General features: G+C 42.1%; 1 protein-coding gene across 1 annotated transcript in view; it reads right to left on the bottom strand.

Moving 5' to 3' along the window:
- The window catches only part of KCNH5 (potassium voltage-gated channel subfamily H member 5), a 165486-nt gene that overhangs the window by 129544 nt on the left and 23897 nt on the right, over nt 1-12045 (bottom strand). The window contains exon 4 of the mRNA XM_076345633.1: nt 11041-11169. Within this exon, the coding sequence (XP_076201748.1) occupies nt 11041-11169 (129 nt within the window). The remainder of the gene's footprint in view (nt 1-11040; nt 11170-12045) is intronic.

Here is a 12045-nt window from a genome sequence, read left to right as displayed (position 1 = left end):
AGTGCAGGAGCACGGAAGGGAGGTAGGCAATGGTCAAGTGAAGCAGACAGAGTGCCCGAATACCTCCTCAAAGAGGGAAAAGCTTTCCAGATGGGTCTAAGATGCTCACTCAGCTACTCCCTAGATGTACACACCACTACAAATGACGTGGTGTCTAAGGGGGAAACAGTATTTCCAGCTTAGAACTTGATCCCTCCACCATCAGAAAGTCCAAACTATCTTACCCGAAACCTCTTACTCACTATAGCTGTACCTTTCCATCAGCTACTACTCCAACAAGAGTAGTATTATGCCCACACATCTTTCTTCCTGAGATCCTGAATCAATCATTGTGTTTTACATTGGACAGCTGGGATGGGAACAACTCTGCGGCAGCTGCTCCCCTACCAGCTCCACTCCGCCGCCGCACTCACTGCTTACTCTGCGTACAGGGACCTTCTGCAAACTGCACTCTTGCATTGCCATAGGGACCTCTCTCCCTGCCCTTCTGGTCAGCAATCTCCTTCCCATTAATATACCCTGCAGATCGATCCAGTACACAAACACTCTCATCCCTCTCCAACACCCGCTCCTCTTCTCTGCTGCCTTCTCCAAGTAAGGAGAAATGTCATCCAGGCCGAAGATGCTGTTGCAGCGTATGGCAGAGCATAAAAAGGACCAGGGTCAAAGCTGCCCAAAGAAAGAGCAGCCGGGGAGGCTTCCCCAAGCAGAAGTGATGCTGGAAGTGATGGGACAGAATCACTGTTTCCTAATGGCTACCTGGAGACAAAACCTTTAAATCCCTCTGATTCCTCTCAAGGTCACAAAGCAGGCAGAGAATTGGTTAGACTCCACCCAAAACTGTGAGCCTCCTGATGGTGCTCCCGCTTGCCCTGAGGAGCAACTCCTGGTGCCCATCACACACGGGCACTCCTGCCAAGGGGCTGTGTCAGACCCGGGCAGTTCCCTCCGCTGGGGAGAAGCCCCTGTGCAGGCACAGGCCAATGAGCAAAGAAGACTTGGCCTCTTTCGCTCCACTAGTGCTTAAGCCACCTTCCCTGTACAAACCTCAGCACTCAAAAGGCCTACCCATTGTCTTCAAAGATAACAGCAAATATTTTCAAATATAAGTATTTGCAAGTGAGAAAACCCTTCAAATGTAATTGGGAGTTGAAAATCTGCAATCTCTCTTACTGGATTTGTGTACAGGTCCAAATACAGAGTTAGCCACCTAGCTAGCAGCCACACTGAAAAAAAAATTAAAATCTCTAGTTCATAAACTATATTATGTTATTTTAAAGCTAAATTCATACATCAGAGTTTATGAAGAGTTTAAAAATCTCAAGGCGAGATGTTAATGTTCTTTATAGTGCACTTGCTCTGAAAAATCGAGACATGACTAGCTGCCCCGAATAAAACATTAGTGTAGCTCTACTGGGTTGCAATTAACCTTTTTGTCAAGGTTTGTCTGGTCTTAAAAGGATCAGAAATAATGAAGGCTCTTAAATCAGTGTAACAGGGAACTATCCAATATCTTAGAGTGCAGTGAAAACACTTGGGTTAAGAATGATATTGTATGTAAAAAACAACCACAAAGGGTAATTACAGCAACGCTCGTGCTGATTCCTGCCTGCAGGCGTGTAACACCTCCAGACCATGGAAAGGTGGTTGTTCTCCTCTCACTGCAGAGCATGAAACAGTTAAATACAGAATGCTTAAATAATATATAATCTATGACTTGCCCACAAAAGCAAAGAGCTAGCACCGCTCAGAAATAGGTAGTTTGGAATTCAGTTGATAACATGGATTATCCTTTTGCATCAATAGTTAGCATCTGCAAATCTCAACTACTTCTAGACGTTCAGACAGTAAAATCATTGCAATGTCTGGCTGTTTGCTCTTTATTGCAGGTAACGTATGGCTGAAAGAGCTCATCGTCTCTTCAAAAAAACTTAATCATCCTGGTTTTGCTTTGTTAGAGAGAGAGGGATAAATGGGATTCCTGAATAAATAGAATAATAGTCAAACAAAGCTCAATCACTCCCATGATGCAGTAAAACTATTTACAGACTGAAGAACCACAGAGTCTATTCAAATGTAATTCAAAATATTAGGATAAATTTCCAGATTTGAAATTCTGTGCATTCCACCGTCTGATGATGTACTGCACTCTTGGGATAATTTTTACATCTGACCTCTGTTCTTGCTCAGTGTTGTATTCTCAGTTACCATCCACCCACTGCAACTACTGGGGAGCTCAAAATGGATGAAGAATCACCTGGTAATCTTGGGCATATCCCTTTACCTCTCTGAGCTTCAGTTTCTCCTTAAAATGAAGATAATGCTAATGACCTACTTTGCAAGCCATTTTGAGATCTACTGATGGAAAGTGCTAAGATTTATACACCACTAGGCTACATTTGATATACAATGTATTTTTAAATTTAATTCTGACATAGCTGTAAATTTACAGTGCACAACTTCTTAAATTTCGTGTTTCTGCAACTAAAGGTAAACTTTATACGCATACACATAGGGCCACCAAGAATTTATTTCCCATGAGTATATAAAAACAAGTACAATTTTTGGGGAAAAAAAAAAGAGACTAAGTAATGTCAGTCAACTGGCTTTTAGGAGTTTGTCAGAGAGCAAAATGGTGCCATTCAATAGTCAAGGAAAAGGACTACACCAGCCAAAGGCTCAGGGTCAAAAGGAAGGCAGTTGGTAGAAATGAAAAAGCAGTATACAATAAAGCACACAGGGATGGGAAGAAAGAGAGAACAAGTGAGTATGTCAATGAGAAATTATGGCTTAAGAGAATGGACATGGAAAGCTAAAGTCATATGGGATAAATCCTTCTCTGGCTAGATTTATTACAGTAACAGTGATGTTTTTAAAGAACTCCCAGAGTACAACCAAAAAGCCTTCTGTACCTATAGGCAGAAAGGGCAAACAGGCTGACCCAAGTAATTACAGGCTGCTTAGCTTGATCTCAGTGCCAGGCAAAATGAGACAAAAGCCGATCTGAGTTTCAGTATGTTCAATAAAAAAGAAAAGGAAAGGAACATAATGAATGGCTGTCCATACGGACTAATGTAAAATGTCTCACAATGTTAATTTTGTTATTTGATAAAAGTATAAATTTAGTTCAGGAAGACAGCCAAACGCCTTGACAGAACAAGCTGCAAGCCAAATGCAACGGCCAGCCGGAGCCGCAGCATACGTATAATACGCCAGAGAGGGACAAGCCAGGGCAGCTCCCCGTACCAGTGCTCCCTTGCTGGGGCTGGACTGAGCAGGAACACGGACCATTGACTTGATAACAACCTCAGCAGCTTGCCCCTGGTTTGCTCCCACCCACAGGCAAGGACCCAACGGCTCCCAAATCACCACAGCCACAGTGCTCATCATGTATCATCACCTCATCCTGGTGCTGCATTTGAATCACCCAAGAGCCACACATTGGCCAAATCCTCTTGTACGGTAATCTTCACTGAATTGACACTGTGTGACACTCTCGACAAAATACTGAGACTACGCAGTTCAGTAAATTACAGGTTAAATGGATGAAGAACTTGCTACCTGGCAGATATCAAACAATGAGTAGTGGAAAATAGTAAAACATTATTACTGAGAGCCCAGCGGACAGGTCCCTTTCTATTCAGTGCTTTTCTCTATGGTTTGAAAGTCAAAATAAAATGACTGATAAAATGTCCAGATGACAGGAAGATTAGAGGAATGTTGAACAGCAGTGAGGGCAGTCACACAGGATGATGTGCTTGATAACTGGGCATGTGCCATTAAAATGTGTTTTAAATGGAAATCAGATATCTAGGCAAAAGCAATGCAAATTGTATCTCCAGCACGGGAGCGGGAAATGTCCCTAGCAAAGAACAGTTCTGAAAAGGATCCAGAGGTCTTATTAGATGAGCAATTCAGCATGTGGTTTGCTTTGGCAAAAAATCACCTGCTCCTTGGATATACAACAGTAAGAGCTAGGCTTGGAGAGGCTGAGCAATGGGCAGTATTGAGGAGTTAGCTGTGAACACCCCTGGCTACAATAACGGCTGCAGAAAGTTATTTGGGACCTGGGAGGCTGAAATCCGTGTCACCACGGCTTCATCCCTACTGCTGCCAATGAGCTGGATTAAAGTGCAGCTAAAACGCCTGTATCTGCCATCACCAGACCTCCAAATTCGGGCTAGACAGAACTTTAAGGAGCTCAACTCATTTACTTAATCAAAGGAAGGTGGAGCGATGACTTGATTATATGGGTAAGTGACTTAATGGGACTTTTTTAGTACAGTGGAAAAAATACATAAGAAGATACCACTGCAAGAAGCTGAAGCCAGGTTAATTTAAATATGATGCTTTTTCTAAAGCAATTAGTGTAATGAAAAAGCAAGAAAAATATGAAGGAATGTGGTGGATCCTCAGCCTCTTCAGACTTCTAAATCAATACTGGATGTTTGTCTGGAGGGGATGGTTTAGTTAAACATAAGTTCATAGGTTCAGCAGAGGAGTAACTTAGTGAAACGTTATGGCCTGTGATAGACAGATTAGACTCTTAAACTCTCTAACTCAACCAAATTTATACTTACTATTTAATATATGGCTTATGAGTGTTCAGTTTTCTACATAGAAAGTGTATCCATCTACAAACAGTTACCACTTTAAAGATCAGCTTCCAGTTTAATTCAATCTCTCACAGAGTTAGATTTGATTTCAATGGGATTTCTTTTTCATTGCACATTAAACTTCTAGAAATTTACAGACAGTTAATGTGCATTGTGGATTGTTGATGGAGCACACAAAGGCCTCAGAAGGCAATATCAGATTCAGAAAAGTACTTGATTTCTGTGAAGGAAACTAAACAGCCCTGGATATGGAAATTATCTGTTCTTCATCACGGTGGGTCTCTGACAGCAGCAAAGCGAGAAAGGAGAGGGGCAGAAATAAGGCCTGGGAGTGTCACCCCTGGGAGCGACACCCCTGAAAGCGAGGACACACCTACCTCTTCATGACTGTTCAGCCTTTGCAATGTCTGCTAAAAGTGCCACCAGCATGTCACTGAAGACAATAACGAGGATGCTTGTCCTGCAGGAACAGGAGCAAAGCGACCTCGGAAGGTCTTCCTGGTTACTAGCAAGCTGTGCCCATCCCAAATGGATGGTTTCAAACACCAAGAAACTGTATCTTAGCATCATTCCTCTGAGCCGTCTACTCTTCACACTGGAAGCCCACCTGGTGTCCTGGCAAATGACCACTTCTCTTGTCATTCCCCTACAAAGTCCTTTCTCTCTACAACTTTCGCGCTCTACAACTACCTGAAAGGAGGTTGTAGCGAGGTGGGTGTCGGTCTCTTCTCCCAAGTAACAAGCGATAGGACAAGAGGAAATGGCCTCAAGTTGCGCCAGGGGAGGTTTAGATTGGACATGAGGAAAAATTTCTTTACTGAAAGAGTGGTTAAACATTGGAACAGGCTGCCCAGGGACATGGTTGAGTCCCCATCCCTGGAAGTATTTAAAAGACGTGTAGATGAGACACTTAGGGACATGGTTTAGTGGGCATGGTGGTGTTAGGTTGACGGTTGGACTCAATGATCTCAGAGGTCTTTTCCAACCTTAATGATTCTATGATTCTATGATTCTCAAGGCCCAGGTGTTCCTGGATGCTGCGCTCTAGACCTAGGGGCGAATGGAGAGATGGAGGTGATCGCTTTGGTGCCTGAAGGCACTGGGGCATGAAACTCCACAGATCAGAGCAACAGGAAATAGCACCAGGGTCTTTATAGCACCAAGACCCTTGTTATTACAGCCATGGAAGAGTGCAATAAAAACATGGTGAGGATATCCAAATTGTGACCTATTAAATTATTGTTATGGATTACTGTCAAGGTGATGTATTCAACAGGGTACACTGTGCTCCAGCTAAAGGTAGAAACCTCATTTTCATGCTCTAATCCCTCCACCCACTTCTATTATCACCGGGATTGATACCCCCTCAAGGAAAAAAGTTCCCATGTGCAACTAGTTATATATGCTTAATAACTTGCACTTATTAAAGATAAAAAAGGATCAGAATTATAGGCTTAGCAAGGATTAGCAAGCATAAGTGTGTATTTCTGCAACTACTACACTTTTTATAGCCCTGTCACACTCGCAGATAGAGTTATATCATTATATAGAGTTATATAACCGTAAAGAGTTATATCACTGGAAGCATTACAGCATTGTCCCAGACAGCCTTGATTATCAAAGTCTGGCTGTATCAAGTGAAAAAAAAAAAAAACAACCAACTTCAGGATACTGCTGTGCCATCTCCTGATCCCATCTGTTAACAGCACACAGTCCTGAGTTGTAGGGGCCTCATTAACACAGCTTTGCATCCTACTTCAGCATCCCATCAGTATTCACCAGAACTTCCCAATCACTTCCAGAACGTGACAAGCCTGATACTTCACTCAAAAGAGACTTCAGACAACCAATGAGAATACTAGCCGAAAAAACTTCCTAGTTTACCTAGAGGCCACATTTCTTCTTCACTGATGATAACAAAGGAAATAAAGCCATTGCACAACTAGGTGAAACTCCACTATTAGCCAAAAAATGCCAGTCTTTTTTTCTATCCTTAAACTTTCAGTTCAATATAATCACAGCACTCCTGGCTTCAAATGTTGTTAACATTTTAAGTGGCCCCATTTGCCCTTCTAATAGTTAGGGCCCAGAAAAGTGGCTTCATTTTTTTCTGACAAATAAATGTAAGATTATTACCACTGTGTGTCTTTGAAGGGATTGAACGTCTTCAGATGTTTTTAAAAGGCCATTGGGTAAAGACAGAATAAAAGCACAGCATGCTGATAAAAGCATCCAACTGTGACCCTACAATGGTATAAACATTAAAAAAAAAAGATTCTTTGGGCTTTATTCTCTGGGAGAAAATACATAATACAATCTTTCATATGCTTGTAATGGCCTTCCACCTCTGCTGTGTAAGGCATTCATCCAAGACACCTGGAGATCTGGCCCTCCACCACCACAGATAGGACCTATTGCTTGGTACTGAATCCAGATCAGACAAACGTTCATATTACCAAAGAGGAACAGGAGAAGGAAAGAAAGAGAGACCAGACAAATATAGCACAGCTCCTTCACCAGAAAATAAGGCATTGTCCCACTGACCACCAAGTGCAGCCATCATCTCCTGTGACACCTCCTGCCCCTTCACCAATTCTCACCCCCCTTCTTCCACACTGCCACCATCCACAGCTCATCCAGCCACTGACTCAGGAGCTGGGGCATTACCAACCATAACCAAGTCAACGGAGGGTGTTCTTCCTACCCTCCAGACCCACACAACTGCCGGTGGCATCTTCACCCAGGAGTGAACAGGTCAACCAGGTGGCTGATGTTTCCTTCTGTTACCATCTTCACTGCTTCTGCTTGCGATGCTGGGGTTTTTTTACACTTTTGCATGGTTAGACACTTTTTAAGTAATTTTCCATTTACAAGGATACAACAGTACTTTTTGGTCACTGTCATATTGCTATACATCATAGGTCTCCCACACATCGCCCAGCGATAATAGGTACCAGCATGGGTAACAAGAAAACAAGTCAGGCAAATCTTTAGTGTCAAACTGCCTGTACTCTCTCAGAAAACAAGGTTTTTGATCTCTGCCACTATACTTTATTAGAGGAAGGCAGCTTTTAAATATCCCTTTTCTCCAGTCTTGCTTTCAGTCCAGTAAGTTTCAACAGCTTTCTGGACTGCAACAAATTCAGAGCCTCCTGGGTGACCCGGGAAAATTTTTCATTACTTTTACTCCCTCCGGCAAGCAAAGCCCCCTCCTCTTCCTCCTTTCTGACAGCATTAAAGCACAGCAAATGGTGAGCACACAGGTAAGCAGAGAGATGCACCATCTGCCGCAGTGCCCCAGACCTCTCTAATTCCCCTCGCTCACATGGGGCTAGTCCCCATGATGTCAACTATATTTTTTGTACTGAGCCTGTAAACAAGCATGGTTTTGAGCCTATATTGAGCAAAAAATCCCACCTCTCCATTGCAATGCGCTTTGTAGTAAGACAACTATTTTCTTTTATTTGTATGTCCTGTTTGCACAAATACAACAAGCTCCTCAACGCTTCTGAGCAGTTCTGCCTCCTTAGCAGCGGGGCACCACGCCCTGTCCCCCGAAACTGCTGTTTCGTTGCAAGGTCTACACGACATGCAGACCGCGTTGCAGCCACCACAAGCAGATCTGGCAAACCCAACCATTTATTTCCAGGAGCCAGGACACACAGACACCCTGCAGTATAGATACACCCATTGTTATGATTTAAATACCAAATCCTCGTACCTCATAGGAGCGTGATATACTGAAGCTTCACAACAAAGCAACATACCTTCGAACAGTGCAGAATATATTGCTATGGAGAGATTATTGCATAATGGCATCAATATTTTATTTCTGTTGAATTTTTTATCTCAAATTTACTGCTCCCATAAGTAATAGACAGTAACTCATCTGCACCATAGTTACTTATGTATTATGTATTGCATGGTCCTGGCAGAATTTCCGAAGAAAAATCTTTCTTTTAGAAAGAAAAAAAATAGCCCTTTCAATGACAAATCCCAGCACTCAACAGCAGTATCTTACTGAAATGCTTTTTTTACAAAAGTTTAAAAATTCTCCACTAAATTGTAATGTATATGTTTACCAATCTCATAATTCAAAAAGAAAGTGGCCTGACAGCTTCTGAGCATATTGTAATGTTATCTGCAAGGACAATGAATTATGCATCTCTCATAGCACTACGTCTGACAAAACAACACTGTCATCCCAGTGCTGTGGGATCCCGCAGATCCACCCAGTTGAGACACAGAAGGTAATGCGATAGTGCTGTTTTCCCATCCTTGTAGTAAAATGGTGCAAATATTTGAATATGAGCGTTTTTGTATGAAGAATATAAAAGACAAGCTCTAATTTATGCAAAAGGAGAAGAAAAAAATCAGGTCAATGGTTTGCAATTATGGAGCTTGTTGGACGTATTGATCAATGCTAATCAATGCTCTAATCAAAGCACCCTGAGCAAATTCTTAAGACTCCAATCATATGCCTTAAAGGCACTTGAGAGATGTGGCTGTACTGCCTTCTGCCGTGTTTTGGTTTGTGTTTTGTTTTAAAGTACGACTTTGACAGAAGTGCTCTTTAAACATGCAGTCAAACCTCTCTGGCTGCTGACGACAATATTTTGCAATGTCCATAGTTAATGCCTGGCATTTTTACTAATGGTACCCTTCACTGGAGAGCAGCAGTACACAAGTTATGCACTTCGCAGCTATTGCTCATTCCCATAGGAACATTTATTGTTCCTATAATGGATGCCAGGTGGATTCTGCTTCTCCTCAGCCACAAGAAGGGGAGGGGGGAAAGCTCAGCCCTCACCCCCCAGCACATCCCTGCCTCCCCAGGGAAGGCAGCAGAGTATGAATCTCCCAGGCTGAGAATCCAAAGGAGGCAACATTCATCATTTCTGCATTTGGGAGCCACCTTCAATATGTTTTCCCTGTCCTGCTGCAGCCCCACACTCCTCAGTACAACTATGTACTGCAGAAAGTAGGGCAGAGCCGGTGAAAGGGGGAGGTTTGGGGGCTGGTTCCATGTGAGTTACATCTCGGTGCCCCCAGGAAAGCATCAAATAGGAAATCCTACAAGAGGATCTTTGCAAAGACTGGCTTTTTCCTTGATGAGCTCCCACTACTTATTATATACACTGCAGCGAGGAGGCAGTCCCATGCCTTCAGACCTCTACAACTAAAGTCCTTCCAATTAACTGGCATTTATCCTAAAAATTTCAGATTATTTCCAGGCAGAAGAATTTCACGTTATGGAGCTGAAAGTGAAATAAAGGAACATTTGCAGGTTGCTAACTAAATTGTCGAGGCAGTAAAGCTTATGATGGCTGAGAAGATATTCCTATATCAGGATCTTATAACTTCATGGATAATACTCTCTAGACAAAAAAATTCTTATCTTAGCCCAAAGAGAAGCCTTTCATTTTATTTTAAGTCTATAAATAAATAAATCTACTTTTCAGTTATCCAAGCACATATAATAAGTGTTATCTAGATCATAAGAAATTAGTTTAAATCCTGTTTGCATTCAAACGACACCAAGTTTATTGTAAAGAAGATGGCGAAGAGCACATACGGCTCTCGGTGAGAAATCAAGCCTTCTCCAAGTGTGAAGAGAAAAATAGAGCAAGGAATTTAATCATCAGAAGGCAACTTCCAAGAGAAGATGGGATGTGGATGCTGTAGCATAAATGCCCTTCTTTACGTAAGTGTGCATTATTTTACCCAAAGCAATACACATATGAACCTGACACAAGACACACACGTCTTATAACCAAAGCAGAGGATGCTGCTAGATCCTCTGCACCTTTCCTTACCAATTCTCTCTTGTGCAAGGCTGCGGGTCTGGCCGTGGGTTGTTAGGTGACGAGAGCATGGCACATCTCAACAAACACCATCACCAGCAGCTGTTAAATAACACGTACAATGTCCACTGCCATGCAGTCAACATCGCTGGCCAGTAATAAAGGACCCAAACGGGATGTTTCTTTTGCATTTCATCTCCAAGAGTGAGAAAGGGAGGAAGTACCAACATCTCAGCACAAAGGAGCTGAAATTATTTTTTTCTGAAAAAAAGATACCAGTCCCTTAGGAGAAAGGTCTCCCAAAACAACACAGCACTAAAATGACTCAAAACTATGGAATTTTTAGCAAATGCCAGCTGTAGGGAAGAAGTAGCGAAACTACAAAGAGAAAGGAAGGCTTGTGACTCTGGCAAAATGTTGTTAGGGAATTTCCACTCATGGTGCTTTATCTTTTATTTTTAAGCAATAATTTAGGAGAGTGGCATTGAAACTCTGACAGGTCACAAAACATTTCCTGAATTCAAGACACAGATCAGAGGCGTGACATGTCCCTGTCACAGGACTGAGCTCAAGCGTGTACTTTATCATTTACAAAAAATAATAGTGTATTTCATATTTACCTTTTGTTGAATCATCTTCAATCGGTTGTTTGAACAAAGTGATATCCTTAAAAGTGCACAGGAACAAAACCACTTTTTCATGCTCATTTCTTATAGGTGCAATTTGCATGTAGAACCAAACTGGGGTTCCTGAAGCAGAGAAAAGGGAGACATTGGACTGTGGCGTAGCACAAACTTTCCTCAGCCTGTACACAGAATAATTCATCATTTATATGTTATTATAACACACGTGTAATTTAGGACCATATCTCAATATTTCTACACCTTCCAGATCTTTTAATTTTACCTCCTCAAAGGAAAACAACATATTCCCATTTTTGCAGCTTCATTAAAATTGGGAAATGCTATCAATCTGATTAGACAATAAGCAGAGACAGGAGGCTTTATAAATCTCCATTCTGAAATAAAATATACTACTCTTCCCCTCTTGCTCTTGTTTTTTTCCCAGCATGTCTCACAAACAGTGTCTGCAAGGTAAGAAGGCAAGAAAAAATGGATGGATGGTATCTTTGATTCCTTCTTCACATAATATGGAGCTATTAAATCCAAAACTGATGGAGTATACTGTCAAATGCTCCAAATTTGATGCTACTCCATTATTTAAGAGGACCTGAGCTAATCCAGATATAGACTCTAAATGTCCGATCAGGACAAATCAGGAGATTCGATTTCTTTTTTGTGTTTCAGGTCATACCCTCCACCTCCTCATTGCCCTGCCCAGTGGAGCACTCTCTCAGCGCTGTTATCTCTATTTAGCTTTTGAAATAAATACAAAATATTTTTCAAATCCTACCACTCATCAAATAAACAGCCAAAAAATGCCTGCGGTGTTGGAGTGGTTAGCATGGCTTTTGGTAAATCCTCACTGTTCACACAGGGCTCCTGCAGGTGCTCAGGAGCTGAAACTGGTCTTGTTTCCTCCTAGGCTGAAACGCACGTGGCAGTCCCTTGTGTACATGCAGGTCTGCTCTGTAAGGGGCGAAATCCTAAAAGACTTTAAGCAAT

Source organism: Aptenodytes patagonicus, chromosome 7 (genome assembly GCF_965638725.1).
Source record: "Aptenodytes patagonicus chromosome 7, bAptPat1.pri.cur, whole genome shotgun sequence".
Classification (NCBI taxonomy): domain Eukaryota; kingdom Metazoa; phylum Chordata; class Aves; order Sphenisciformes; family Spheniscidae; genus Aptenodytes; species Aptenodytes patagonicus.
Note: the sequence above shows the minus strand (reverse complement) of the source record. Positions and strands in the feature narration are given on the sequence as shown.